The sequence below is a fragment of the Symphodus melops genome (assembly GCF_947650265.1).
Source record: "Symphodus melops genome assembly, chromosome: 1".
Taxonomy (NCBI): Eukaryota; Metazoa; Chordata; class Actinopteri; order Labriformes; family Labridae; genus Symphodus; species Symphodus melops.
In genome coordinates this window covers 39,629,105-39,654,121 of record NC_136691.1, presented here as the reverse complement: position 1 = coordinate 39,654,121, position 25,017 = coordinate 39,629,105, and the positions used below count along the sequence as shown (strand labels likewise).

Sequence of the window (25,017 nt, the reverse complement as noted above, 5' to 3'; positions counted from 1 at the left end):
CAAAGAAGAAGCCAACGAAGCGGAAATGTTTAATCTCCTGCAACACCAAAAGCAAACTCAAAACGTGTGAACTCTAAACAACTTCCTTGTTCTTCTTCACAGTTCTTGCTGAACCTATTTTTCAATCTTCTTTGCTCACAGATAAGCAACACAAATACACAATTACAATGAGTGGAAAAAGCCTTGAGACATATTAAACTACAACTGTATGCTATAAATCAAAACTATTTGTCATTTTGTTCTTTAACCTGAGATGGTGGAGTAAACCTATTCTGTTCGGTTAGACTGGAGTTATGACTGTCACATGCTATACTATCTCAATGAGTCATGTAAAAACAATTCAAATAATGTCAAAGGAACTTTCCATTCACTTTGTTTTCCATGTGCGTATTGACGTAATGGGAAAATGAAGTAATTGGAAATGTCTTGTGATTAACCATCAGGTTCAACATATGTTAACCAAAATCAATAAATTAAAGGACAGCATTTGAACTTTGCCTCTGTATGTCTTGTGGCGAGCCGCGTGGAAGTTTCATTGAAGAACGATTGTTGATCTCATTTACTGGATGTTATCCCAAGCATATCTTCAATTTCGACGGAAAAAGAATACGTTGTCAAAGACTAATGCCAACAGCAGGAAGTGATGAACAGCAATACCCCAAACACTCATGGTTTACACCAAAGTCCCGAACACCCATAATGCTTTGCAGCATCCAGTCCCCGCGATTGGCTCTACGATCGCTACAATATTATATACACTGCTGATTGGTATTATCTGATTCTTGAACAAAGCCAAGTTTAGTAAAGACCCAGATAATTGAAGAAAAATGATCATGCTGTTCGTGATTACAATGATCCAGTTTCATTAGATTCATGACATGCTTATTTAAAATAAATAAATACAAAGAAAATGAAAAAACAGAAGCTGTCTTTATCTGTAATAATAATTATCTATAAACAGCGCTGAACTGGTGTCAAATGATGAATGGAAAATGGGACAAATACAACCTATTGAACAACGACATGTTTCAACATCTGTATGATACTTATTTTACAGAAGCAACACTTAACCTGAAAAACCTGCCTTGTTCACAAGTGTCCAACATTTTGTGTATTCTTCATTATTTTTGTTTGTAAATATTACTGAAACTCTTACAGTACCTCACCTTAAAGCTACAATATTACAGTATAGTATGCAACATTATTTCATTAGAATTACTTTCAATATGTAATTGTTGGAAATGTTCCTTTTAAGAACAAATTGTGAACAAATTAAGTTTTTTCTTTTGGCAAACATTAAAAGTGGGGTCCCACAGAACAGAACACCTCATCAGGGTTAATAAAGAGTGGAATAAAGGGTACAAAACACTTTGAATATACGACAATTCAAACACTTGATCTAAACACATTTATTTTAAGGCTACAAAAGATAGATAGATAGATAGATAGATAGATAGATACTTTATTGATCCCGAGGGAAATTCAAGGCATTCAGTAGCAGTATACAGACAGGCAGGACACAAGACATTAGTTACAATACACACCCGCTGTCCCCCCTCCCCTCTGTATACAAATCCCCCAAACAGATTTAGCAGCCCCTATGTGACTAAGAATAAACATAATTATATGTTAAACCTGTGCAGTTAGCATTAGCAGTTAGACTTAAAACTAATATGGCATAATGTACATAACCTGTGAGGAGAGAAAAATATGTGTTGGTTAAAAGAGACCTGTAAACAGTTAAAGAGCCTTAGAAACAAAGTGCTGACCTTTAGAAACTAGTTACATGTGCATGTACAGAAGTGTTTGAGCTTATGCCAGAGGTGTGAGTACAGTCGTTAAACAGTCAATGCAGGAATGTAAATTGGCTCACCCACTTAAAGGAGCAGTGATTTGCATTAAGTGACCTAGACAATATGGTGAAACCAGGAGTGCTTAGGGTAATTATCGTTAAGTACCCAACTATTGATGGGCAGATTAGCATTAAGTGTTGAAGACAATAGAGTGAAACTTGACCTGATTAGGGTGATCATGTCAGCCATTACAGATGTAGCATAACACAACAGTAGGATGAAACCAGACATGATTAGGGTGATTATCTTTAAAGTGACCAGTGCTCAGTAAGGTGACTATCAATATGCATTACAGTGTCCAACTGGGGGCTGACTCTGAGGTCAGTAGTGCAGGTGAGGAGTGAGAAAAAAGTGAAAAAAGATTCCAGGGATCACCGTGCGCTTCTTCCCTGCCGTGACAGTGAAGTGTTATACAGCCTTGTTGCCAGGGGGACGAAAGAGTTCTTGAGTCTGTCCGTGGAGCACGACTGTGACAGCAGTCTGTCGCTGAACATGCTCCTCTGCCCGGTGAAGGTGCTGTGCAGAGGGTGGTGTGTGTTGTCCATGATGGAGAGCATTTTGTCCAGAGACCTCCTCTCTACCACTGTCACCAGTGAGTCCAGCTCTGTACCCACCACAGAGCCGGCCCTCCTCACCAGTCTGTCCAGGCGTGCTGCGTCCCTCTTCTTGCAGCTTCCTCCCCAGCACACCACGGCGTAGAAGAGGACGCTGGACACCACAAAAGACAAATGTACAGGACAAAACAGAATACTTCATTCACAATAATGCAAAATAAAACATGTTTAACAGCACAAAGGAGTATACTCAAGAAATTCTTAATTTGTTTTTGCTTGCATGCTGGTGGGTTTGGGTTTGCAAACTGTTCAAATCCAAAGGCAGAAGCAGCAGGTGCTGGAGCCACTGCAGGAACCGGAGAGGCTCGCAAGATGACAATGGGAAATTTGATCTCTGGGTCTGAAGCATATTTGATGTCCAGGTAGACCTGCAGAAAACGTGTGCTTGATTATACAACCAATTTAATTACAGTGACAAACAGGATTGTTGCATTGCAAACTCTTTTGAACACTTTAGAGTGAGGGTTGTGTTTAAACACTTCCTAATAGCACAGTTGTGTAAAGAAACAGATTTAGATAGATAGATAGATAGATAGATAGATAGATAGATAGATAGATAGATAGATAGATAGATAGATAGATAGATAGATAGATAGATAGATAGATAGATAGATAGATAGATAGATAGATAGATAGATAGATAGATAGATAGATAGATAGATAGATAGATAGATAGATAGATAGATAGATAGATAGATAGATAGATAGATAGATAGATAGATAGATAGATAGATAGATACTTTATTGATCCCGAGGGAAATTCAAGGCATCCAGTAGCAGTATACAGACAGGCAGGACACAAGACATTGTTACAATACACACCCGCTGTCCCCCCTCCCCTCTGTATACAATAATCCCCCAAACAGATTTAGCAGCCCCTATGTGACTAAGAATAAACATAATTATATGTTAAACCTATGCAGTTAGCATTAGCAGTTAGACTTAAAACTAATATAGCATAATGTACATAACCTGTGAGGAGAGAAAAACATGTGTTGGTTAAAAGAGACCTGTAAACAGTTAAAGAGCCTTAGAAACAAAGTGCTGACCTTTAGAAACTAGTTACATGTGCATGTACAGAGGTGTTTGAGCTTATGCCAGAGGTGTGAGTACAGTCGTTAAACAGTCAATGCAGGAATGTAAATTGGCTCACCAACTTAAAGGAGCAGTGATTTGCATTAAGTGTCCTAGACAATATGGTGAAACCAGGAGTGGTTAGGGTAATTATCGTTAAGTACCCAACTATTGGGGGGCAGATTAGCATTAAGTGTTGGAGACAATAGAGTGAAACTTGACCTAATTAGGGTGATCATGTCAACCCTTACAGATGTAGCATAACACAACAGTAGGATGAAACCAGACATGACTAGGGTGATTATCTTTAAAGTGACCAGTGCTCAGTAAAGTGACTATCAATATGCATTAAAGTGTCCAACTGGGGGCTGACTCTGAGGTCAGCAGTGCAGGTGAGGAGTGAGAAAAAAGTGAAAAAAGATTCCAGGGATCACCGTGCGCTTCTTCCCTGCCGTGACAGTGAAGTGTTGTACAATCTGATGGCCAGGGGGACGAAAGAGTTCTTGAGTCTGTCCGTGGAGCACGACTGTGACAGCAGTCTTTCGCTGAACATGCTCCTCTGCCCGGTGAAGGTGCTGTGCAGAGGGTGGTGTGTGTTGTCCATGATGGAGAGCATTTTGTCCAGAGACCTCCTCTCTACCACTGTCACCAGTGAGTCCAGCTCTGTACCCACCACAGAGCCGGCCCTCCTCACCAGTCTGTCCAGGCGTGCTGCGTCCCTCTTCTTGCAGCTTAATCCCCAGCACACCACTGCGTAGAAGAGGACGCTGGACACCACAGACTGGTAGAACATCTGCAGCAGCTTTTTGCAGATGTTGAAGGACCCCAGCCTTCTCAGGAAGTACAGACGGCTCTGTCCCTTCCTGCAGGTAGTGTCCATGTTAGGCGACCAGTCCAGCTTGTCATCCAGCTGCAGCCCCAGGTACCCGTAGGTCCTGACCACCTCCACGTCGACCCCGCCGATGGAAACAGGTTCAAGATGTGGTTTCTTCCTTCGGAAGTCCACCACCATCTCCTTGGTCTTGGAGGTGTTTAGCTGCAGATGGTTGGCACTGCACCACGTCACAAAGTCCTCGATCAGGCTCCTGTACTCCTCCTCCTGTCCATCCCTGACACAAGCAACTATCGCAGTGTCGTCCGAGTATTTCTGCATGTGGCAGAGCTCAGAGTTATACTGGAAGTCCGAGGTGTACAGGGTGAACAGGACGGGGGAGAGCACGGTCCCCTGTGGTGCTCCGGTGCTGCTGACCACAGTGTCAGATGTGCAGTCCTTCAGTCTGACGTACTGTGGTCTCTCTGTGAGGTAGTCCGTGATCCACCTCACCAGGTGCGAGTCCACCCTCATCTCGGTCAGCTTGTCTCTCAGTAGGAGGGGATGGATGGTGTCGAAAGCGCTTGAGAAATCAAAGAACATGATTCTCATCACGCTGCTCCCTTTGTCCAGATGAGAGTAAGCCCTGTGTAGAAGATAGAGGATGGCATCGTCCACGCCCACCTTTGCCTGGTATGCAAACTGCAGGGGATCCTGTGCGTGTTGTACCTGGGGTCTGAGGTGTTGGAGCAGCAGCCGTTCGAAGGTCTTCATAACGTATAATTTAAATTTAAACAGACTCTTATCCCTTATATTGCAGTGCTTGGTGGACTTATGTGGGGCATCTGTGAATAAAATCCCGCTCTTAAGGCAAATAATCAATGATGGTGATGGTGAGACAGCTTCTAAGAAACGCACTTACCTTTTTGTGTTATTTTCCTGATGACATTTGATAAATGATTCAGGATCAATTATGATCTAAATGGCTAGATTATCATCTTCCTAACAATGTGAAGGTTTTATATAAGTGTACGACCAAACTAACAATTTGTTGAAACCTTCCTGACTTTTCCTGGAAATGTTGATTAAATTCATATGAATGTAGCCTAAGGATGTGATACTGGACTCAAAACCCCCCCTCTCTCAGTCATCCACTTATTCTTAACTTCAGATAGATTGCAGCTGAAAGTTTTACAATGTCTTGTTGGGAGGCACATCCAAGCCATGGAGACGTCTGTAACACTCTCTCATGGGTGCACTAAACTGAGAGTTACAATTGAGTTCTTTGACACTTCACCTTCAAACAAGCAACCAACAGATTATTTTAGTAAACCATGAGCAACGTTTGAGATGAACGCATCAATTGACTGGGACCAGGACTGTAGTCAGGCTCACTATATTGTGGGATTTGGGATTTGTTTGTTAAAGTATACATTTTTAGAAAGGTTATGGTACAAGGACTCAGAAAATCAATGTTTGCATTTGCCCAGATTCCTTCTGTCCCATCTGCAATATCCAAAAGCATCTACTGAGCATTGACAATATCTTCATCTGCTTTGAGGTAGTTGTGTTGTAGATCAAGCCACAGTAGCTTGAAAATGTGAGTTTAACAGTTAAAATCAACATTTCAGCTTATTCAGAAGCTGAGATATTACAAATTAAAGTTTCACGACAGCCATTTTTTCCAAGCCAAGATGGCCGCCACATAGACATCTGGGCAAATGCAAACATTGATTTTCTGAGTCCTCATACCATAACCTTTCCAAAAATGTATAGTTTAACAAATCCCCACAAAGGTTAAAATCTAAATATAGTGAACCTGACTACTGGGACAATCAGGCCGCCATGATTTCTGGAGGACGCATCATCACCTTTTAAATGCTTGACCACACGGGGAAGTTTGACTGAACACCACAAACGTAAGATCCTGTCACAGCTTCGACCTCGAGAGAGAAAACTCGAGGAAGGGTCGTCGTCAAGACAGTCACTCCGAGTAGAGATTTCTTTTTACGAAATTCTCTAATCACATAATTTTTCTAACTACATTTTTCTTTAATTCATTACCAACCGCTCTTTGTTTCATTTGTACTTTTGTACCTTTATAACGGCACTATAAAATTAGAATCAAAACCCTACAGTTATTAAGATCAAAATCATAGTCAGTATAATCTTTTATATTTTTCTGCATTAATGTTCACGATTTTTGTAATGAATTCCTCAAGAGATCCCTCGGCCCACATCCCTTCTGACAGAGATAGTCTCCCACTGTGAGGTGCATGTGAACAACTGGATCAGGAATGTGTACATTGTGAAAACGACTACTAATGCTGGGCTTACACCAAAGGATTTCCACAGTCTCAGACTAAAGACTGGCAGTCTTTAGGAATCTTACAGGAATCTCAGCGCGCTCGGTAAATGTAAGGTCACAATTTGCAGTCTGTGACCAGATTTATGTCAGTCTTTCTCTAGTCTCTATATCTATCCTGTTTGATATCATCGCAAGTCATAGCGTAGTCGTAGTGACGTAAACAATGAACAACAAATTAAATTTGTTCTCACAAAAGCGGAAACGGGAAGCCATCGACATTCCATTCGGTGACTTCGATCATCCAAACAAAATAAAAAGCAAGCAACCATCGACGTCGAAACGCCACACGCGAAAGTGGACAGAAGAATAAGAGGAGCGGCTTGTCGAGCTCTGCTCAGAGCAGGCATAATAGGCATAATATACATATGTTATGTCTATGAGAGCAGGCATGTCTATTTGATGTCAGCCCCTTCACTCACTTTCTTTGCGCTCTATCTCTACGCCATAGTGCCGTACACTCCCCCAGAACATTCTCATTAGCTTTATTCATGCCAACACACACACACACACACACACACACACACACACACACACACACACACACACACACACACACACACACACACACACACACACACACACACACACACACACACACACACACACACACACACACAGGGAATACAAAGCCAACAAATTATTTTTGTAGTCCTGTAAATTGTGTCAGCATAAGACTTGTAGGAAAAATCCCCAAAAAGGTTAAAATATAAATATAGTGAACCTGACTACTGGGACAATCAGGCCGCCATGATTTCTGGAGGACGCATCATCACCTTTTAAATGCTTGACCACACGGGGAAGTTTGACTGAACACCACAAACGTAAGATCCTGTCACAGCTTCGACCTCGAGAGAGAAAACTCGAGGAAGGGTCGTCGTCAAGACAGTCATTCCGAGTAGAGATTTCTTTTTACGAAATTCTCTAATCACATAATTTTTCTAACTACATTTTTCTTTAATTAATTTTTCTCTGCTCAGAGCAGGCATAATAGGCATAATATACATATGTTATGTCTATGAGAGCAGGCATGTCTATTCGATGTCAGCCCCTTCACTCACTTTCTTTGCGCTCTATCTCTACGCCATAGTGCCGTACACTCCCCCATGTACACCCCCAGAACATTCTCATTAGCTTTATTCATGCCACACACACACACACACACACACACACACACACACACACACACACACACACACACACACACACACACACACACACACACACACACACACACACACACACACACACACACACACACACACACACACAGGGAATACAAAGCTAACAAATTATTTTTGTAGTCCTGTAAATTGTGTCAGCATAAGACTCGTAGGAAAAATCCACACAACTCTGTAGTAGTCACACCTCACCTGATTTAACAAAAAGCTTACCCTGAGTCTGTACTCTGCTTTGATGTTACTGCAGTCAAGGATGGATGGCTCGGCATCATGGGGGATGGCGATAACTTTTGTTACCTTCACATTGGTGGAAACAGGGATGGGCTCTCCGACTTCTTTCAGGAGGTCTTTAGTACTGAGTCTTCTTTTCCCTTTGGCAAAGAAGCTGTGCTTTCTATACAAACAGTACTTGGGCTTGATCTCTCGAGATGAGTTGTTCTCGATGCAGGCCACAATTTGTATTCCCTCTCCTGTTAATTCAAACACAAACATCTAAACAACTGTGGTATGAGACGTGAAATATAGTTTTTACCTTGGGGGTTCTTACCTTGGAAGAAACCCGTTTTCTCAAGCTTCACATCCATAGCTACTGATCCTGATGTGAACATTTTCATTTTCTTATCCTTGGCATCATGCTGTGGTGTCTGAAAGTAGATCAGAGAAGTAGTCTCAATTGTACAGGTCTGGTTTCTGGTGCACTAAATGAGCCTGTGTGTAGTTCTTCTACATCAGTGAGATATCTCCAACAAGAACTCCAAAACTATGGTAAACATTTAAATTTCAGTTTATGATCAAAGGCAATGCTGGCCAGGTTTTCTTGATGCTGATAATCTGTCAAATAAATATTTTCCTGGTCTAACGTCGGGTTATGCGTATGCTCAATACCCATCTGTGCAGGTTATAAACACGGGTTAGACTTGAGTCTTTTTGCAGCCTTCAACAGGTCATGCAGATTAGTTTCCCTGTAAGAACGACAGGAATATAGAAATAAATAATCACATACCATTAAGACTGGGTCACTGCTCATATCTACGTTTGACACATAGTTGATGTTGGTTTTATCTTTCTGGTTAACCCTCATTGATCTGCTCAGGACGGCTTTCAGTGAGTATGTAATCTTCCCCACAGAACCTTTAAAGGAGCAGGGCATGTTCCTAAGGGACAAGAGCAGATGTGAAAATAGACTAGATAGTTATTATGCATTGAAAATAAACATAAACTGCAAAGCCTTTGACTGAGCTTTATAAAATATACAAGTATGACATTTTAACATTTTGGCTGTTTGAAAATTGCAGCTGCGACATCACTTACTGTAAAGGGATTAGAATGGTGAATGGGTAAACATGGCATCCTGGGGCAACAACATTGCTGTCTGAAAAGCATATCTGTTAGTCATAAACCCCCCACACACATCACCACCACAGAAAGAGGGCTTCACCATGAGACAGAATACTTACATGTGTCTCCATTGTGATGAGTGAGTAGAGTTCCGTTGTCCTCTCCTGTAGAAAAGTCACAACACTGACTGAGCAGATTATAAGATAGATAGATAGATAGATAGATAGATAGATAGATACTTTATTGATCCCGAGGGAAATTCAAGGCATCCAGTAGCAGTATACAGACAGGCAGGACACGAGACATTAGTTACAATACACACCCACTGTCCCCCCTCCCCTCTGTATACAAATCCCCCAAACAGATTTAGCAGCCCCTATGTGACTAAGAATAAACATAATTATATGTTAAACCTGTGCAGTTAGCATTAGCAGTTAGACTTAAAACTAATATAGCATAATGTACATAACCTGTGAGGAGAGAAAAACATGTGTTGGTTAAAAGAGACCTGTAAACAGTTAAAGAGCCTTAGAAACAAAGTGCTGACCTTTAGAAACTAGTTACATGTGCATGTACAGAGGTGTTTGAGCTTATGCCAGAGGTGTGAGTACAGTCGTTAAACAGTCAATGCAGGAATGTAAATTGGTTCACCAACTTAAAGGAGCAGTGATTTGCATTAAGTGTCCTAGACAATATGGTGAAACCAGGAGTGGTTAGGGTAATTATCGTTGAGTACCCAACTATTGAGGGGCAGATTAGCATTAAGTGTTGGAGACAATAGAGTGAAACTTGACCTAATTAGGGTGATCATGTCAACCCTTACAGATGTAGCATAACACAACAGTAGGATGAAACCAGACATGATTAGGGTGATTATCTTTAAAGTGACCAGTGCTCAGTAAAGTGACTATCAATATGCATTACAGTGTCCAACTGGGGGCTGACTCTGAGGTCAGCAGTGCAGGTGAGGAGTGAGAAAAAAGTGAAAAAAGATTCCAGGGATCACCGTGCGCTTCTTCCCTGCCGTGACAGTGAAGTGTTATACAGTCTTATTGCCAGGGGGACGAAAGAGTTCTTGAGTCTGTCCGTGGAGCACGACTGTGACAGCAGTCTTTCGCTGAACATGCTCCTCTGCCCGGTGAAGGTGCTGTGCAGAGGGTGGTGTGTGTTGTCCATGATGGAGAGCATTTATAATGTATTTCTCAGCTTCTAAACGTTATTTTGTAACATTTACGTAAACAGTAAACCAAATTGACCATTGCAACTTTTCTGAAATGTAACAATAAAACTCCAAAGAGGAGAAGTGTAAACTACAAAAAACAGCGCAAAACCCGGAGATACACAGTAAAGTAGGAAAATACAATAATTTCAGGTTAATTGAAAACAAGGCTCTGATCTATTTACCTTCAACCAATGATAACTTTCTAAAATTTCATTTTTTTAGTTCTATATTTGGAATAAAGAACTTCAGTTCTTCTTATGCAATCGGTTATTTCTTTACACTGTTAGAAAAGTTACGTCACCTTACACGAGGTTATTGTCTGCCTTTGCATCTCATTTTAGATCGTTTGTTTTTCCATCAACTCGACTTCCTTAACTCATCATTTGATGGAAGGTATGTCGGCTAGAACAACGTGTCAACTTCAACCTCAAGAGAGGCTTATCTTTCTAACTTTACCGAAAGTCTGCGGGAGGAGGTTTGGCATGTTCTCTTCTCTTTCCCTGTCGAACTCCTCTCGAGCCACAGTCAGCTCCGCGCACACCGCGCAGGACGGCTCGTTAAGAGGAAAATCGTGTTGCAGCTTGCAGTTCACCTTGTTGTGATTGCAAAGAGGTGTCGGTTTTATAAAAGCAATGTTCCGCTGATATTGGTCCGGGAAAGCCGAATATGTGAATATCTGTCTAACTTCACCGAAGTTGCAAACTCAGCCTCTTTCCAAAACCGAGCCAAACCATTTCGGAGAGGGCTTACTCGATGTGCAGTCATTGCAGGCTTATTTATCGACTTACCTTTGTCCTTTTTGTCTCGAATAAAGTAATGTTTGATGCTGAAGTACTTGTCTTTGGAATGGTACGTAACAGTGACTTGACCGTGTCTCTCGGTCCACAACACTTCGGACTTCCCTTTGAACTGGACCATTACTCTGCCATTTAAAACACTTTTCATTTAGGCCCATCTTTGATACACCATAAACCACTCTCATTCATTAGTTTTGGGTTTGTTTGTTTTTGTTTTTGCCTTTTTGGTTGTTGTGAGGTGTTTGTTTGTTTGTTTGTTTTTTTTAACAAAAATCTCTGGTGTTATCCTATCTCTGCTAGTTGAATCTACGGTATTTGTTACAGTATTTTGTTAATATGAAACATTTGATGTCTGTAAATGGATAGAAAACTGACATGTCTTTGTTGTTTTAGACTTAAATACATGCTCAGTTTTTTGACTAATCATTCACTGTTAAATAGGCCTGCTGTCCTTAATCAAGGCTATTTAATAGGATACCTAACCATAGATATTATGGGAAAGGGGATAGTTTACCCCATGCTTCCAACCAAATGGGGTGAAATGTTGGTCCTAGTTTAAACCTTTGTTTTTCAACTTGACAGAGAAATGTCTTTTGGCCCACAGGAATGTGTCATATACTGTATATACATGCAAGAAGATGCACACAAATTTTACTTTGCTCACTGACCCCTTAAAATTTGTTTTAGGGCGTGTATTTATCATATGCTGCCTGATGTTTGCTTTTGTAGAACATTTGTTGCCCGATGGTGCCCCTAAACCACAGTTGTTGAATATGAATAAATAGTAGGCTATTTGTTGTGAAAAAAATATATAATCAACCATTCCTATTCATGTAAAAGACAAAAAAATCTGAAGTGCCCAAAGGTTAATCTACTTGTGATGGAGATGCTCTTTGGTGAGAAATTATGACAAGACAAGACACTCTTCTGGTACACAGCATAAAACCATCTTTTGAATTAGATAGTTCAAAGTTGAAATGCTGAAAACAAAGATGAGTAAGATGGGAAGGAAAGCTGACTTATAAATCACATAAAGCACCTTGGGGATTTTTTTCTCAGCTTGTTTTTAAATGTGAAAATGTTGAAACTTTAACTATTTAATTGTGATGTGTTATTTAACCATCTGAGGGCAATGCAGCACCGACAGCGTGATAGATAGATAGATAGATAGATAGATAGATAGATAGATAGATAGATAGATAGATAGATAGATAGATAGGTAGATAGGTAGATAGGTAGATAGATAGATAGATAGATAGATAGATAGATAGATAGATAGATAGATAGATAGATAGATAGATACTTTATTGATCCCGAGGGAAATCAAGGCATCCACCTGGTGGTGTACAGCATTCTGTTTAATCAGACTGTTATGACTGTCACATGCGATGCTTTCTTAATGTGTCAAGTAAAATAATTAATTGAAAGGTCAAAAATCATCTCTCAACAATGTAAGGCCAGGGTGGAGTGATGTATCCACAAATGTTATGCTCATATTCTGAAAACCAAATACTGTGGTTGAGCCAGCCACTCCTTACTTTAACATGTTCATGTCAGCTGCTCCTGAATTTGAAGGGCTCTTATTCTGTATTCTAGAGGAAATAATCCTCATTCAGTATGCATGGGAAGGTTGGAATATATTGTATTTGTTTACAATGACAAAAGGAATTTACAAGATAACAAAAATTATGGACATTAAATAGTCTACAATACTTACACAGTCTCCTCTAAAGGGCAGTCAGAGAGCTTCAAGTGGAACATGGATTGAAAAAGGGGTGTCGTGTATTTAAACATCAAAGTTTGAAAACATATTTTAGGGAGTAGCACTTTATACATGCACAATGTTGTACGTTTTCCAGGATAAATTAAAGTTGTATTTAGAATTGATTCGGGTACATTGCTTCTGCATATGAAGGTGGGAGATCCACAGGTCTGGGTGCTACTTGTTGTGGTGGTGGCATTCCCCAGGGTGCTGGGTTTGGGTTCCCAAAGGCCTCAAATCCAAAGGCAGAAGAAGGAGGTGGTTGTTTAACAGCAGAACCCTCAAAAACAGGGAGGACGACAATGGGAAGTTTGATCTCTGGATCTGTGGCACATTTGATGTTTAGATAGACCTGCAAAAAAAAATGTTGATCTTTTTTTTGATTTTCAGATGTTACATTTCTTTTTATACCACAAATCTATGATGCAGTATTATGTTGTTCTTCTGCTGTATTATTGACATGCTTATCACGTGCCTGTTTGGACACCATCAACAATGAGGGAGTCATTGATTAAAAGTTTCCAGATAAAAGTTGTCCATTATTGAAAAGATTTACGTCAATCAGTTGATTTTTCCGTTATTTTCCACTAGAGGTCGCCAGTAACTGTCAATTGTCCTGTGCTTGAGGTTTTCCAGTCCATTAGTATTTATAAAATAGTCCTCATTAACTTAGTACTTTATCATACCTTTTTTTTTATTTAATTGTCCTTTGATTTATTCATTACTAGAACTGTATTTTCATAATCCTAAGTGTGCCTTCCATCAGAGCAGCTCCATTTGAAACAAACATACCTAGTACAGAATGTTCTGGGATGCATTGTGTGTGCAGATGAGCAGGGCACATGGACCCATATTCACAAACATTATGATAATCCTCTCATAGAGCTCCTAACTTAGCTTAAACAATTCTTGCAAGAACATTTCAAGGAGTTTCCGAGGCGTTATTTATGAACATTCTTAGAGCATCCTGAACAAGGACGGGACAGAAACTTTTATCTTAGTGCGGAAGTGTGGTTGACAATGTTGCCATGTATGGCACATATTTTTCAGAGGCTGTGATTGGTTAATCCAAAATCATTAGAAAAAAAAAGTCAATCATAGAATCCAGTCAAATGTTGTGTGATTATAAATACTGTGAATTTAGCATCTGTGTGATCATTTACAAGTGGTACTTTAAAAGTTTGTAGCCAACAAGATGTTTGAAATTGCAGGTCCACTTGTGTAGCATCTTATTCACATGCTGATATAATGATCAGCGTGTAAATAAAATCTTTAATTAGTGATTGGATGCACCTGTGGAAGTTATCACATGTAAAGAAAGTCTACATGCAAGTCTCACTTTGCACTGAAAAAAGTCATAGATGGATTGATGGTTTTAATCCGTCCGGCCTAACTATGAGTGAAAAATAATATTTGTCATTCAGTGTTTGGAATACATTTCTCTATTTTCTCCTCAGCTTGAGAAACTCTTAAGCCTCTAAAAAGTAGCCTGGACTTCTAACAGGCTTACGAGTTTCTCAAGCAAGAAGAAAATGAACAGAAACTTAACAAACTTCTCTCATTGGATGTTTTTAAAAAGGAAATTAAATGACTTGGAGGCAGAGACATCCTGCGGTAGATGTTCTTCCTGATGTTTATGGATGACCCTGACAAACATTTGCTGCTAAGATCTGTTATTTGTGTAATTTAGTTGCCCAAGGATTTATTTGTGATGCATTTGATGTATTTTTGTATTTCTATGTTTGGCTGCTCGTTGTCTGTCTGAAACTCTGTTACTGGTGTTGCTGTTTGTTTTGTCAAGGAGATTGTTAATCTCAATGAGTTTTTATCGTCTGGGTTAAATAAAGGTTAAATGGAGAAATGTTCTTTGGACACTATATGAAGAATATTAATGAATCATAGTTGGGCTAAATAGACAAAAAATATTTACGTGCAAATTTCTATCCATCTGTAACAGTTCTGTGCATGTGATGACACCCACGGGGGTCTTTGTGAAGATCACAGCTTCTGAAAAAATGTGTCATAGCTAGCAAAGGTCACTTCCTCTCTCAGAGTTGCTTTAGGACTGTTACTAAATCACTTTTCAGCTTTATTTAGCTGCTAGCATTTTTTGAGCTAAGTTAGGAGCTCTCTGAGAGAATTCTCAGAATGTTTATGAGTATGGGCTCTGATGTTTTAGATAACGAAAATCAATAACCTTGAAAAGGCCTTCAGTAGCAAAAAAAAACAAACAAACAAGTAACAGTAATAATATTGACAGTAATCATACTGACAGTAATAATAGTAACAGTAATCAAGCTTGTGAAATTACATGCAGGATTACCTTCAGCCTGTACTCCAGTTTGATGATGGCACAGTTCAGGATGGAAGGAGGTAGTTTGCTGGGGATGGTGATCACCTTGGTAACAGTCTTGTTGTCAGAGGGTGCAATGTCCTCGATTTTGTCCTTAAGGATTTCAGTCGTTTGAACTCTCCTCCTACCCTCTGCAAAGAAACTCTTTTTCTCATACAGCCTGAACTTGGGCTTCACTGAGCGACTCGAGCGGTTGTTGATTTCAAGCTTCACCTGCACAGCCTCACCTAAAATTGAGAAACAAAAGCCAATATTCAAACCCAGGCAGAAGTTGATAGCTGATAGGTCGTTGATTGTTTATTTTGTGAAAAGATATGTTTAAGAAATGCTCTGAATGTCCAACACAGCATCAGTTTCTCTTTTCTATATCCTCCTCTTCATCTTTTATTCTTCTAACACATCTCTCTCCAACACAGTTCTTTTCACCTTCTGTATTCATTATTTCATCCAACATATCCAACTTATTATTTCCCCAACATTTCAAAAGCATTTAAAGTGAACCATCAGATGGCGGGGATTATTCTGTCATTCACTGAGCAGACGTTTTTAACAAAAACAACATACATCAGAAAGTAAGCACAACACAAGCGAGGATCTAGAAAAGACGAAAACAATGTCAGTAAGTGCAAAAGAACAGTCCGATTGGACACAGGTGCTGACAGGCAATGCACAGTGGGAAAGCACAATATTGAGACTGTTTTTAAACAAGCGAGTGAAGTTTGTGGGCATTACTTTGGCTTTACCAAGCTAGATATTGATCTGTTGTTGCATAGAGGGGAGATGAAGGTGGTGTTCATTCATCCATTTAGAGATATCAGTAAGGCATCACAAGATTCTGTTCAATTGTCTGGAGGGAATGACAGGATGAGCTGGGTATCGTCATTCGTCGGAGCGAACTAGTGCACCAAGTAAGCTATGGAGAAGAGAAGGTGACCAAGCACCGACCATTAGGGCACCCATGTGGATAAATTGTGTGCTTTGGACACATTATCTATGCCTTCTATATGGAAATAAGCTTATCTTATTTCAGGATATAGTCCAACCACACATCCAAGCCTGTCCACTACCCTCTACATTGGAGTCATCAAAATATTCTACAGCCATCTTTTAGGGAATAATTTACAGATGTCCCCAACTTTCAAATAGTTTAAGGTGCAGCAATGGATTAGAGACAAGTAAAATGATGTAAAGGTAGAGTTTTACAGTTATCTTATCGATATTGTATACATTCTGTAAAACCAGAAAGACCCGTTTCCTCTTTACACAGGGAGAGGCCATGTTTCATAAGTATTCATAGCAGAAATACATTTTAATATGAGCTTATTACCTTGAATGTATCCCATCTGCTTGGTGTGAACATCCAATGAAACCTTTCCAGATCCAAACACTTTCACAGATTTATCCTTGCAACCATACTGAGGGTCCTAAAAGATCCGACATCATCAGCAACAAGTGAAAGTAGTTTTCTATTTCTCTGTTCTGTGTGGACAACACTGAGGGATAAACATTTGTCATTTAAAATAAGATTGATATCTGACCATAAGTCCGGGGGTGTCCATGTCTGCTTTGGATATGAATGTAAAGTGTTGTAAAGCCTTCTTAGTTAGCTTCATGGACTGTTTCAACTCTGCTTTTAACTTGTGAACAATTCTTCCGGTTAAGCTTTCAAATGTCGATGGGATCTTTCTGTGAAAAAGAATAGTAAAAAAAAAAAAAAGACAAATTAAAAATTTGAAATAACACTTAACCACAGATTAAGTAAGGAATATGCACCTATCAGGAATTGTGAAGGAAAAAGGAAACACATGTCTTCCTTTCCCGATGACTTCGGTGCCTAGAAGAAAATAAAGCATTTTTAAACCAATAACTTAAAATGGCCAATTAGGCTATAGAAAAATCATTTGAATTAGTCTTTCAGATACAAATTATCATAATATTTTGATACGTTACCATCTTGTCTTGCTTCTCTCAAGATATGATGTTGGACTTCATAATATTCCTCGCTAGACCTGTAGAAAAAATCCTCATCACTCCAGCACACTCGAGCTTTTCCTTTGGCTATGAAAACAAGTCCCTGGATTTTGGTTTCCTTAGAAACCTCCACTATGATTCTTCCATTTACGGTATCTCCATTTGTAAACGTGTTCCTGCTGTTAATCGCATCATATTCGATGGAGAAATTTTTTATGGTCATTATTAACAAAGAAGAAGCCAACGAAGTGGAAATGTTTAATCTCCTGCAACACCAAAAGCAAACTCAAAACGTGTGAACTCTAAACAACTTCCTTGCTCTTCTTCACAGTTCTTGCTGAACCTGTTTTTCAAATACACAATTACAATGAGTGGAAAAAGCCTTGAGACATATTGAACTACAACTGTATGTTCGAAATCAAAGCCATTTGTCATTTTGTTCTTTAACCTGAGATGGTGGAGTAAACAGATTGTGAACAGTTAGACTGGAGTTATGACTGTCACGTGCTATACTATCTCAGTGAGTCATGTAAAAACAATTCAAATAATGTCAAAGGAACTTTCCATTCACTTTGTTTTCCATGTGCGTATTGACGTAATGGGAAAAGGAAGTAATTGGAAATGTCTTGTGATTAACCATCAGGTTCAACATATGTTAGCCATAATCAATAAATTAAAGGACAGCATGTGAACTTTGCCTCTGTATATATTCTATGCACTGCTGATTGGTATTATCTGATTCTTGAACAAAGCCAAGTTGAGTAAACACCCAGATAATTGAAGAAAAATGATCATGCTGTTCGTGATTACAATGATCCAGTTTCATTAGATTCATGACATGCTTATTTAAAATAAAATAGATAAATATAAAGAAAATGAAAAAACAGAAGCTGTCTTTATCTGTAATAATAATTATCTATAAACAGCGCTGAACTGGTGTCAAATGATGAATAGAAAATGGGACAAATACAACCTATTGAACAACGACATGTTTCAACATCTGTATGATACTTATTTTACAGAAGCAACACTTAACCTGAAAAACCTGCCTTGTTCACAAGTGTCCAACATTTTGTGTATTCTTCATTATTTTTGTTTGTAAATATTACTGAAACACTTACAGTACCTCACCTTAAAGCTACAATATTACAGTATAGTATGCAACATTATTTCATTAGAATTACTTTCAATATGTAATTGTTGGAAATGTTCCTTTTAAGAACAAATTGTGAACAAATTAAGTTTTTTCTTTTTGCAAACATTAAAAGTGGGGTCCCACAGAACAGAACACCTCATCAGGGTTAATAAAGAGTGGAAAAAGGGTACAAAAGACTTTGAATATACGACAATTCAAACACTTGATATAAACATATAAAATATTTTTTTTTTTTTTTTTTTTGCTTTAACAAATATTATAGAGTAAGTAATAATTTCAAGGTTAGCCAGCTGAGCTTGTTGTTTTTCGTATACTATGCACTTTAAGCACATAACGAGAACAAGAACAGATAGGCAAGATGTAGACACAAAATTGGGATAATGAAAAATATATATATATATATTTCAGGAAAAACAACAGATAAATTCAAGATTTCCTCACTTTCTGTCACTAGAACAAATTCCGCTTGATATATGCAGGACACTGCAATCCCCTGATGCAACTGAGCAGCAGCTTTCCTAAGACATGTCCTGCCTTTTGAACGCCCTTATCTTGTCCAGTGTAAAACAAGGTTAAGTCTTAAGTTAAACTCGAGATAACACTGATTACTTCATCACATTACTAAGGCAGAATTTGGCAGTAACGTGGTGGATCTACATAAAGAGGATAGGCCTCATGGTGCGTTCCATTTACCCCAGAAGTTAAAAATCAGAACTAGGAATGATGTCACACTGGAGTTCTACTCACACATTAGGGCCACCATTTGTTTTAAAGCTTATGATGGTCGCTGATGGATGCTACCAAAATCTGTCAAAGGCGGGTACATTGCATATGCTCCATAGGAGGGTGGAGGATCTGCAGACTGGTGTGCTGCTGGTTGTAGAGTTGGTACACTGCCCCATGCTGGTGGGTTTGGGTTTGCAAACTGTTCAAATCCAAAGGCAGAAGCAGCAGGTGCTGGAGCCACTGCAGGAACCGGAGAGGCTCGCAAGATGACAATGGGAAATTTGATCTCTGGGTCTGAAGCATATTTGATGTCCAGGTAGACCTGCAGAAAACGTGTGCTTTATTATACAACCAATTTAAATACAGTGACAAACAGGATTGTTGCATTGCAAACTCTTTTGAACACTTTAGAGTGAGGGTTGTGTTTAAACACTTCCTAATAGCACAGTTGTGTAAAGAAACAGATTTAAATTTAAACAGACTCTTATCCCTTATATTGCAGTGCTTGGTGGACTTATTTGGGGCATCTGTGAATAAAATCCCGCTCTTTAGGCAAATAATCAATGATGGTGATGGTGAGAAAGCTTCTAAGAAACGCACTTACCTTTTTGTGTTATTTTCCTGATGACATTTGATAAATGATTCAGGATCAATTATGATCTAAATGGCTAGATAATCATCTTCCTAACAATGTGAAGGTTTTATATAAGTGTACGACCAAACTAACAATTTGTTGAAACCTTCCTGACTTTTCCTGGAAATGTTAATTAAATTCATATGAATGTAGCCTAAGGATGTGATACTGGACTCAAAACCCCCCCTCTCTCAGTCATCCACTTATTCTTAACTTCAGATAGATTGCAGCTGAAAGTTTTACAATGTCTTGTTGGGAGGCACATCCAAGCCATGGAGACGTCTGTAACACTCTCTCATGGGTGCACTAAACTGAGAGTTACAATTGAGTTCTTTGACACTTCACCTTCAAACAAGCAACCAACAGATTATTTTAGTAAACCATGAGCAACCTTTGAGATGAACGCATCAATTGACTGGGACCAGGACTGTAGTCAGGCTCACTATATTGTGGGATTTGGGATTTGTTTGTTAAAGTATACATTTTTAGAAAGGTTATGGTACAAGGACTCAGAAAATCAATGTTTGCATTTGCCCAGATTCCTTCTGTCCCATCTGCATTATCCAAAAGCATCTACTGAGCATTGACAATATCTTCATCTGCTTTGAGGTAGTTGTGTTGTAGATCAAGCCACAGTAGCTTGATCTACACAACACCAGAAGCCACAGAAATGGATGTGTTCTTCAACATGAGATCATAATTTGCTGTGATTAGCACTAAAACCTCTGTATCTGGTGACACATACAGGGTAGATTCTCTAAGTGAGAGAGCAACTAGAGATTAACAAAGACAAGGAAAGGACTTCACACAATAAGACTCTTTAGACTCAGACAGCTCATGTTGATGAACATTTATACATCGGATGAATACTGCAGGAGACATGATATAGCATCACACTTGTGGTTCAGTGACATGCTCAAACATGACTGCCAGACACTTCCAAAGGCTCTGCATTGTAAAAGATATCATTATCAGGGCTGTGCCTTATTGACCCACCTAGAATAATCTGAGACGTCAAGCAGCCTGGAGTAAACGACAACTTCTCCCAACTGTGGTCTAAATGTGCATGTTGATAGTTCCAAAACATTTAAGTTTTACATTAGCTAATTTTAAACTAAAAAAAAAAAAACTTTTCAGTAAAAGGAACTTCAAGTTATCTGACTCACTGCTTGTGATAGTGGAGTTTTTTACCCACATTGTGGATGTATTTCTATGGGAAGATGAGAAAAAGACATGTTTTTTGAGGAACATGGAATATCAAATGTGAACAACTTTTCATTCTTATCATATTGCAAGAAAACAACCACACCAGTTCATTTTTGACCCACTAATGCATCTATGGGTTAACATGGTAAAGTTGTGTAGCTTTATAATTAGAACCATTGGATTCTCTGACCCTGAAAATGTGAGTTTAGCAGTTAAAATCAACATTTCAGCTTATTCAGAAGCTGAGATATTACAAATGAAAGTTTCACGACAGCCATTTTTTCCAAGCCAAGATGGCCGCCACATAGACATCTGGGCAAATGCAAACATTGATTTTCTGAGTCCTCATACCATAACCTTTCCAAAAATGTATAGTTTAACAAATCCCCACAAAGGTTAAAATCTAAATATAGTGAACCTGACTACTGGGACAATCAGGCCGCCATGATTTCTGGAGGACGCATCATCACCTTTTAAATGCTTGACCACACGGGGAAGTTTGACTGAACACCACAAACGTAAGATCCTGTCACAGCTTCGACCTCGAGAGAGAAAACTCGAGGAAGGGTCGTTGTCAAGACAGTCATTCCGAGTAGAGATTTCTTTTTACGAAATTCTCTAATCACATAATTTTTCTAACTACATTTTTCTTTAATTAATTTTTCTCTGCTCAGAGCAGGCATAATAGGCATAATATACATATGTTATGTCTATGAGAGCAGGCATGTCTATTCGATGTCAGCCCCTTCACTCACTTTCTTTGCGCTCTATCTCTACGCCATAGTGCCGTACACTCCCCCATGTACACCCCCAGAACATTCTCATTAGCTTTATTCATGCCAACACACACACACACACACACACACACACACACACACACACACACACACACACACACACACACACACACACACACACACACACACACACACACACACACACACACACACACACACACACACACACACACACACACAGGGAATACAAAGCTAACAAATTCTTTTTGTAGTCCTGTAAATTGTGTCAGCATAAGACTCGTAGGAAAAATCCACACAACTCTGTAGTAGTCACACCTCACCTGATTTAACAAAAAGCTTACCCTGAGTCTGTACTCTGCTTTGATGTTACTGCAGTCAAGGATGGATGGCTCGGCATCATGGGGGATGGCGATAACTTTTGTTACCTTCACATTGGTGGAAACAGGGATGGGCTCTCCGACTTCTTTCAGGAGGTCTTTAGTACTGAGTCTTCTTTTCCCTTTGGCAAAGAAGCTGTGCTTTCTATACAAACAGTACTTGGGCTTGATCTCTCGAGATGAGTTGTTCTCGATGCAGGCCACAATTTGTATTCCCTCTCCTGTTAATTCAAACACAAACATCTAAACAACTGTGGTATGAGACGTGAAATATAGTTTTTACCTTGGGGGTTCTTACCTTGGAAGAAACCCGTTTTCTCAAGCTTCACATCCATAGCTACTGATCCTGATGTGAACATTTTCATTTTCTTATCCTTGGCATCATGCTGTGGTGTCTGAAAGTAGATCAGAGAAGTAGTCTCAATTGTACAGGTCTGGTTTCTGGTGCACTAAATGAGCCTGTGTGTAGTTCTTCTACATCAGTGAGATATCTCCAACAAGAACTCCAAAACTATGGTAAACATTTAAATTTCAGTTTATGATCAAAGGCAATGCTGGCCAGGTTTTCTTGATGCTGATAATCTGTCAAATAAATATTTTCCTGGTCTAACGTCGGGTTATGCGTATGCTCAATACCCATCTGTGCAGGTTATAAACACGGGTTAGACTTGAGTCTTTTTGCAGCCTTCAACAGGTCATGCAGATTAGTTTCCCTGTAAGAACGACAGGAATATAGAAATAAATAATCACATACCATTAAGACTGGGTCACTGCTCATATCTACGTTTGACACATAGTTGATGTTGGTTTTATCTTTCTGGTTAACCCTCATTGATCTGCTCAGGACGGCTTTCAGTGAGTATGTAATCTTCCCCACAGAACCTTTAAAGGAGCAGGGCATGTTCCTAAGGGACAAGAGCAGATGTGAAAATAGACTAGATAGTTATTATGCATTGAAAATAAACAGAAACTGCAAAGCCTTTGACTGAGCTTTATAAAATATACAAGTATGACATTTTAACATTTTGGCTGTTTGAAAATTGCAGCTGCGACATCACTTACTGTAAAGGGATTAGAAAGGTGAATGGGTAAACATGGCATCCTGGGGCAACAACATTGCTGTCTGAAAAGCATATCTGTTAGTCATAAACCCCCCACACACATCACCACCACAGAAAGAGGGCTTCACCATGAGACAGAATACTTACATGTGTCTCCATTGTGATGAGTGAGTAGAGTTCCGTTGTCCTCTCCTGTAGAAAAGTCACAACACTGACTGAGCAGATTATAAGATAGATAGATAGATAGATAGATAGATACTTTATTGATCCCGAGGGAAATTCAAGGCATCCAGTAGCAGTATACAGACAGGCAGGACACAAGACATTAGTTACAATACACACCCACTGTCCCCCCTCCCCTCTGTATACAATAATCCCCCAAACAAGATTTAGCAGCCCCTATGTGACTAAGAATAAACATAATTATATGTTAAACCTGTGCAGTTAGCATTAGCAGTTAGACTTAAAACTAATATAGCATAATGTACATAACCTGTGAGGAGAGAAAAACATGTGTTGGTTAAAAGAGACCTGTAAACAGTTAAAGAGCCTTAGAAACAAAGTGCTGACCTTTAGAAACTAGTTACATGTGCATGTACAGAGGTGTTTGAGCTTATGCCAGAGGTGTGAGTACAGTCGTTAAACAGTCAATGCAGGAATGTAAATTGGTTCACCAACTTAAAGGAGCAGTGATTTGCATTAAGTGTCCTAGACAATATGGTGAAACCAGGAGTGGTTAGGGTAATTATCGTTGAGTACCCAACTATTGAGGGGCAGATTAGCATTAAGTGTTGGAGACAATAGAGTGAAACTTGACCTAATTAGGGTGATCATGTCAACCCTTACAGATGTAGCATAACACAACAGTAGGATGAAACCAGACATGATTAGGGTGATTATCTTTAAAGTGACCAGTGCTCAGTAAAGTGACTATCAATATGCATTACAGTGTCCAACTGGGGGCTGACTCTGAGGTCAGCAGTGCAGGTGAGGAGTGAGAAAAAAGTGAAAAAAGATTCCAGGGATCACCGTGCGCTTCTTCCCTGCCGTGACAGTGAAGTGTTATACAGTCTTATTGCCAGGGGGACGAAAGAGTTCTTGAGTCTGTCCGTGGAGCACGACTGTGACAGCAGTCTTTCGCTGAACATGCTCCTCTGCCCGGTGAAGGTGCTGTGCAGAGGGTGGTGTGTGTTGTCCATGATGGAGAGCATTTATAATGTATTTCTCAGCTTCTAAACGTTATTTTGTAACATTTACGTAAACAGTAAACCAAATTGACCATTGCAACTTTTCTAAAATGTAACAATAAAACTCCAAAGAGGAGAAGTGTAAACTACAAAAAACAGCGCAAAACCCGGAGATACACAGTAAAGTAGGAAACTACAATAATTTCAGGTTAATTGAAAACAAGGCTCTGATCTATTTACCTTCAACCAATGATAACTTTCTAAAATTTCATTTTTTTAGTTCTATATTTGGAATAAAGAACTTCAGTTCTTCTTATGCAATCGGTTATTTCTTTACACTGTTAGAAAAGTTACGTCACCTTACACGAGGTTATTGTCTGCCTTTGCATCTCATTTTAGATCGTTTGTTTTTCCATCAACTCGACTTCCTTAACTCATCATTTGATGGAAGGTATGTCGGCTAGAACAACGTGTCAACTTCAACCTCAAGAGAGGCTTATCTTTCTAACTTTACCGAAAGTCTGCGGGAGGAGGTTTGGCATGTTCTCTTCTCTTTCCCTGTCGAACTCCT

The 25,017-nt window shown here is 39.3% G+C and overlaps 3 protein-coding genes across 3 annotated transcripts; all 3 read right to left on the bottom strand.

The window, feature by feature from the left end:
* Positions 1-29: 29 nt before the first annotated feature.
* On the bottom strand, positions 30-11,376 carry LOC306836782 (arrestin domain-containing protein 3-like; the record flags this gene model as incomplete). The annotated part of the gene is made up of 8 exons (XM_079364081.1): positions 30-37; positions 2,658-2,835; positions 8,112-8,368; positions 8,446-8,542; positions 8,902-9,052; positions 9,210-9,270; positions 9,356-9,400; positions 11,247-11,376. 8 exons carry the CDS (start codon positions 11,374-11,376, stop codon positions 30-32), a joined length of 927 nt encoding a protein of 308 aa, XP_079220207.1.
* A 1,693-nt stretch (positions 11,377-13,069) lies between these two features.
* LOC306824597 (arrestin domain-containing protein 3-like) lies at positions 13,070-17,564 on the bottom strand (the record flags this gene model as incomplete). The annotated part of the gene is made up of 6 exons (XM_079344782.1): positions 13,070-13,369; positions 15,341-15,597; positions 16,698-16,794; positions 16,909-17,056; positions 17,144-17,204; positions 17,321-17,564. 6 exons carry the CDS (start codon positions 17,562-17,564, stop codon positions 13,133-13,135), a joined length of 1,044 nt encoding a protein of 347 aa, XP_079200908.1. The 3' UTR covers positions 13,070-13,132.
* A 1,298-nt stretch (positions 17,565-18,862) lies between these two features.
* LOC306840156 (arrestin domain-containing protein 3-like) lies at positions 18,863-23,425 on the bottom strand. Its single transcript, XM_079369250.1, has 6 exons — positions 23,407-23,425; positions 23,261-23,321; positions 22,953-23,103; positions 22,497-22,593; positions 22,163-22,419; positions 18,863-19,545 (listed from the first exon to the last, which is right to left on the bottom strand). Exons 3-6 carry the CDS (start codon positions 23,097-23,099, stop codon positions 19,273-19,275), a joined length of 774 nt encoding a protein of 257 aa, XP_079225376.1. The 5' UTR covers positions 23,100-23,103; positions 23,261-23,321; positions 23,407-23,425; the 3' UTR covers positions 18,863-19,272.
* Positions 23,426-25,017: the final 1,592 nt, after the last annotated feature.